The sequence below is a fragment of the Odontomachus brunneus genome, unplaced genomic scaffold (assembly GCF_010583005.1).
Source record: "Odontomachus brunneus isolate Ranch 3 - 2012 unplaced genomic scaffold, Obru_v1 Obru_scaffold_082, whole genome shotgun sequence".
Taxonomy (NCBI): Eukaryota; Metazoa; Arthropoda; class Insecta; order Hymenoptera; family Formicidae; genus Odontomachus; species Odontomachus brunneus.
The window spans coordinates 1,461,213-1,467,393 of NW_022639532.1; the positions used below are offsets into that span (position 1 = coordinate 1,461,213).

At 34.5% G+C, this 6,181-nt stretch overlaps 1 protein-coding gene across 5 annotated transcripts in view; it reads left to right on the top strand.

Moving 5' to 3' along the window:
• Positions 1 to 4,185: 4,185 nt before the first annotated feature.
• The window catches only part of LOC116847685 (Hermansky-Pudlak syndrome 1 protein homolog), a 5,523-nt gene continuing 3,527 nt past the window's right edge, over positions 4,186 to 6,181 (top strand). Inside the window, exons 1-4 of one of the 5 annotated variants that reach the window (XM_032822946.1) lie at positions 4,186 to 4,442; positions 4,812 to 4,975; positions 5,261 to 5,526; positions 5,594 to 6,060. In XM_032822946.1, the coding sequence (XP_032678837.1) occupies positions 4,856 to 4,975; positions 5,261 to 5,526; positions 5,594 to 6,060 (853 nt within the window). In that variant the 5' untranslated portion in view covers positions 4,186 to 4,442; positions 4,812 to 4,855. The other 4 variants (XM_032822948.1, XM_032822947.1, XM_032822949.1 and 1 more) reach the window with 4 other exon arrangements.

Below are 6,181 nucleotides of genomic sequence, written 5' to 3' on the forward strand. Positions count from 1 at the left end.
TATGCAATATAACATGTTTGTTACATGTAACATACACGTTAGTTGTAATTTCCCACTTTCAAACGATATTGCAACTGTATAACAGAAACATAACATGTTACTAAAATGTTATATAGCTGTTATATATATTGCTGAAATGTTATATAGCTGGAATATAAATTATTTCTCAGCAATTATAGGTATTTAATTGTACGCAGAGATCATACGCTATTACTCATATATCACTTAATTTGTAAAAAATATTACAATTATATATTTTGTATCAAAAATATTTTTACTAAAAGTAATAACATAAAAGTATCTTGCCATTCTAAATTAATTAGCTGTCAAATAACACAAGATATTCCAGAATCATCCTAGAGCTATTCTAGGCGTCTAGTGTCCTAATATGTTCTCAGGCATTTTATGCTATTGGAGTTATTTTCATTTATTTATTTTCCTCTTTCTGTACATATTCAAATGGAAAGGATTATTATTGTAATAGTAATTTTCGTTATCAAAAAGTATATCACTTCTTTTTACTATAAAAGTGAACTCCACAGTACAAGTTGTGCGGTCTTGTGTGTGATCATCGTTCTTATATATCCCACACAGCAGGTAATATATATAATATCACAGTAATATTTCAATAATATTTCTGCGATATTACAATATTACGGAAATATTACTGTGATATTATATAATATTACGTGCTGTGTGGGATATTAATGTATCATATTTTATGTACGAGAAAACGGAAGCCATCTAATAAATGATCCGATCCTTAGATATAAGAATGCTATATAACATAGATGTAATGAAAATAAACGCTTGTTATATATTATATTTTAGTTATGTTGGTGTTATATACCCAATGAAAAATTTTTCATACATAATTATATAAAATTATATATAATTATACATAATTATATATTCTTATGTATCAAATTTGTCCATTCATATTCATATAATTCTACTTATATATGTAATCATGTATAATTATATACCCAGTAAGCAATCTGTGCGCAGACTGACGTCAGACTGTCGACAGGATCTGTCGAATCCGAGCAGGATCTGTCGACAGATCCATAGACATCTGCGTCCCCAATCTGCTGCCGGATTGTTGACAGGGTCTGCGAACAGACTCTGACGACAGATTGGCGGCAGATTGCGCGCAGAGCCTGTCGACAGACTATGACAGCAGATTGGCTGCAGATTGCGCGCAGATCCTGTCGTTTCGTAGGTTCTTTAATTAAATTTTCTCATAATTTTTCATAATTACTCATAGAATAAGCGCTTTCTCATAAATACTCATAAAATACTATGACAAAAAAAATTTTTCTACATTATTTTTTCATAATTTTTAATATTTTCTCTAGTGAGATTCGAATTTGAACTGAAGACATCTTTTGGATAATCGTCCGTCGCCTTAGACAATACGCCAATTCCTCACTTGATAAAAAGCGGTTTGTATTGTCCATTTAAAGTTTAAGGAAGAAAAATATTATAGTTTGTTCGCCTTTTAAGCCGCAAAATATAGACGAAACCGTTTAGCGTATAAATAATGTAAGAGAGACTGGTACGATAATTCGAAATTAATTTTCTACCAAGGAATGTATAGAAAATTACTGCAATAAAACAGCAGATAATGACATTTTTCTATCATGTTAATAAAATACTGTACTTTTACATGTGCGAATTAATTTGGTCGATCGTCCCGTTCAGATTGTATTAAGTTTTATCAAAATCGAAGCATGATATATTTTTAAATAAACCATCAAAAAAATTCTGTAAAAGTTATTTACATAGCGAGACTAATATTTTATTCGGTGCTGCTGCCTTCAATACTTATTGCATGACGGTTAAATCGGATTTAATGACATAACAACATTTAAAAAAATAATAAGATGAGAAATTGTATGAAAAATTATGAGAACAATTTTTACCAGGAATGACATGTGTACGCCTTTAAATGGCCATTTAACCGTTGTACTATTCTATACTTGTACTCGTTATTTCTCTATTATTGTTGTTTTTTTATAAAAAATGTGTAATACAATTTTAAAATATAAACATTGTTTTTTATTGTGTATATGTGTACAATTATTGCACAATATAATTATCTTGACTTCTCTGCAGCATGGTGTGTATGTGAAACTGCCCCATTTAATAACGTACATATGGCCCTTAATAGAATTAAATAGCCTATCTAGGAAACAGAATCTGCGCGCAATCTGCCGTCAGTCTGTCGTCAGAATCTGTCGACAGGCTCTGCGCGCAGTCTGTCACCAATCTGTCGTCAGAGACTGCTAAAACAGTTTCTGTGTGCAGTCTGTTGCCATTCTGTCAACAGATACTGTTGACAGACTCTGCGTAAAATCTGCTCGCACAGGTTTGGCTATCTGGGTATATAAATTCATATATAATTTTACATAATTACGTATAGATTTATATGTAATTATATATATTGTTATACATAATTGTATATAATTATATATAATTTTATATGATTATATATAATTATACATAATTATGTATGGACAATATTCATATATAATTATGCATGAAAAATTTTTCATCGGATAATTATAACCTGTAAATAACAGAGAATTATAACAGTTCTAAAACACAGTTAGATTGCAGTTATAAAAGAAAATTATGTAACTTTAACATTAATGACGTATAACATCCATTATATTATGTGTTACTTTTATGTTATATAATAGTTATATTCTGTATTTGCTGGGCTATATACTAAACTAGATTGCTAACAAGCTATCTAGTCTAAAAGCATATAACGGCTTGTGTCCGATAGAGTTTCCGGTGCATGCGAGAAAATGGCCGCTACCGCCATATATTTTCACTATGGGTGCATTCAGCGAACTCAACAGTTGCACAACAGTTGAGCAATTCGTCAATATAATTGGTCTAAAGTTAAAGATCTAACAGTAAGGACCAATAATCACTGACCGCTCATTGATCAGCTATGTTTTCTGAACGCAGCCTATGTTTAGTCGTAAAATTCTTTTATTGAAAATGAGCAGAGCAAATAATGTCCAATACCATCTTTTTGTTACGATATTTTTGATTCAATAAAATGCTGGCATTTTTGGTTTTACGACAGTAATTTAATGGCCACGCTGACTCACGTTGTACATTGTAAGTACATTGTAACTCACACAAGTAACACGTCACACACACACAACGTTACTCACATAAAACCGCCGCCATTTTCTCGCATGCAATCGGAAACCTTACGCGACACACGTTCGAAGCCCTTGTTAGCAATCTAGTTTAGTATAGACATCTGTGTATAGGAGTAGTAATGACACGTCCTATAGCATGTTGCTTCCTCCCACTCATACATTGCCACTCAGGTCACGTATGTGAAGTCCTTTCAAAGATGGCGGACGGTATTTTTCCGACCAAACAATCCTTAACTAAACTATACCTATTTAATAGTCTAGATATAAGGTTTTGTTTTAAATATTAAAAATGTTACATTAGACTAAAATCACAAGTAATTCTTTGAAACATTATTATAAATTATCAGTATGATTAAGGTTCTGTTACGATGCGCTACGCTCCTACTTGGAAAAGAGACGGAAGGTGTCTTACTATTGTCTGCCTCTCACTCTACATCTGTTCCTACCATCTCATTTAGCAGTCCATTCTGGTTGCTTTCCAACAAAAGACACAAGTTGACACAAACATCATTCTATCTTTGTTCCACATTTAGTGAGTAACAAAGGGTGCTTTCCAGTTACGTTTTGTGTATTACACAAAACCAGTTTATTGGTTGTATATTATCCTACAAGATATTTTAGATAATATGCGATCAATAAACTGGTTTTGTGTACGTATGTGTCAAGATGTGTTAAGCAATTGGAAAGCACCTAGTGATAGGATGATACTTGTGGGTGCTTTCCAATTGCTTAACACATCTTGACACATACGTACACAGAAATGTACCAAGTGTAACGTTGTATGTACACGACTCGATTGGAACAAAGTGTATACTAATGTGTACGTATGTCGAGTAAGGTTAGGATTATTTTTCAACACTATGCCTATGCCTTGGTATTTTGTTGTCCATACTTTTTCTATCTTCAAAAAATAAGATATTGTACACTTCACGTCGCAAATATCAATCTTTTCTCCGTAAAGCCGTAATGCTTATTATCTTTAATTATCACTAGAAAACACTAGTTTACACAGACGACTAGTAGTTCTCGAGCTGAGCATGGATGTGTAGTGTTGTGTCGACGATTACAACATTTGGAATGCAATTTGTGTCTGCGTGTGAACGAAAGTGTCTAGGGATATTGCAACTGGAAAACATCCCGTATATACATAATGTATAACATCCTTCTGCTGTCATAATAAGTGGCGGCGCTGGCGTGTCAAGCAGTGGTCGTCTCTCTCCTGAAGTTGTGACGCATTCCGAAATCTACAAAAAATCGGTGCACAACCTTTTAGCCACGAGTATACACTGTGTTACACAAAATCAGTTTATTGGTTGCATATTATCTTACAAGATATCTTAGATAACATGTGACCAATAAACTGATTTTGTGTACGTGTGTGTCAAGTGTGTTAAGCAATTGGAAAACACCTATTATCGCGCAACACGCGAGGTTCTTTAGCACAAATAACGTGGTTTGTTCTTTTCAGCTGCACTGCTGAGCTAGTGCAATAAGTTAAAGTGAGACAAGTATATTTTTTCTCACTCTAACTTATTGCACTAGTTCAGCAGTACAGCTGAAAAGAACAGATCAATTTGACGTATGAACCGAGAAAGTGTTTATGTTTACATAATCGCGTGAGTGTAGGATCGGGTGAGCTTTTGAGTGGATGACATTGGATCGCGGACGAGATGAGAGGCATATTGATATTTAATCAGCTCAACGATGTGTTGTTCTCAAAATGCGACAAAGATTTCGCGGACCACATTCGGAGATTGGCAAGGACACAAGGACTCCTTGATGAAAATGAGGTTCGATTATTAAATCGTGATAACTAATGATCGACTATTTGCGATACGATGAGAAATTTATGTCGTGCAAAGTAATTGAATCAGTGAACGTGACAGGAACGCACAGTTTCACGCGAGACTGCATGCGCGGTAAAAAATTTTTATACTTATTAAGACAGACATTTAATATTACGATCTGATATTTGTTAGATAGTACCAAGTTCCTGAAACGTACATCATATATGTTATTATATATATTGGCAAATGACATGAATGCGAGAGTAATCACAAACTTCCATCTGTCAGGATATCGGCACAACAGATTCCACACCTAGTCCCAACGTGATAATGCAACTTTTTTCACCCATCGTCACCTCGCAGCGTGTAATGACTTCACAATTTGGTAACTCTTATACCTCTATGAAGTGCCAGGATGGCACCAACATGGTGTTTGACGAATACATTGGCCACACCTTTGTGTACATTGCAATGGAGGATATGGAACTGATGAGGCGTACAGCAGGAGTATGTGTGTCCATTGTGCGACATGTCTGTGGTCCAGATATTGCAGTGTTGGTATTTGTAATATAAACAAGTAATGCAAAATAAATCTCTGTCTATCCTTCTTTTCTGTTACAGATTAAAGACCAACCGGCAGAGAGCCTGTCTAGTGTCTTCACTACTGGATGCATGGTGTCACTTGAGAGGCAGTGAACAGAGTGTGCTGACAGAGGCGGTAGAGCAGCTATCCGTCAATTCGGAAGTCGCTTCCTCGATTCTCAAAGTCTTGCACGATGCCTGCGACAAGCTCAGAACACAGTCCGAGTTTGCCAATCTGCATGTACTGATTCTCGTAGGTGCCAAGTTCTTGTCACTGTACTCTAGCAAACACGCTCACGATCTATGCGCTTCGGATATCTTGTTGATAATCTTACTGTGCTGGGTGGTGAATAACAAGCGAAAAGGAAACGATCGACTAGAGACCAATGAGTCTAGCGATGTTTTGCTACCAGAGAGCAATACTTGTTATAAAAATGAAAAGAGCAAGTCAACATTTGGGGTCAAGTTGGCCAATCCTACTTCAGAAGATATTACGGATCTCTTCGGTAGGTTTATTTTTCAAATGTAGCCAAATGTATATATATATATATATATATATATATATATATATATATATATATATATATATATATATATATATATATATATATATATATATACACACAC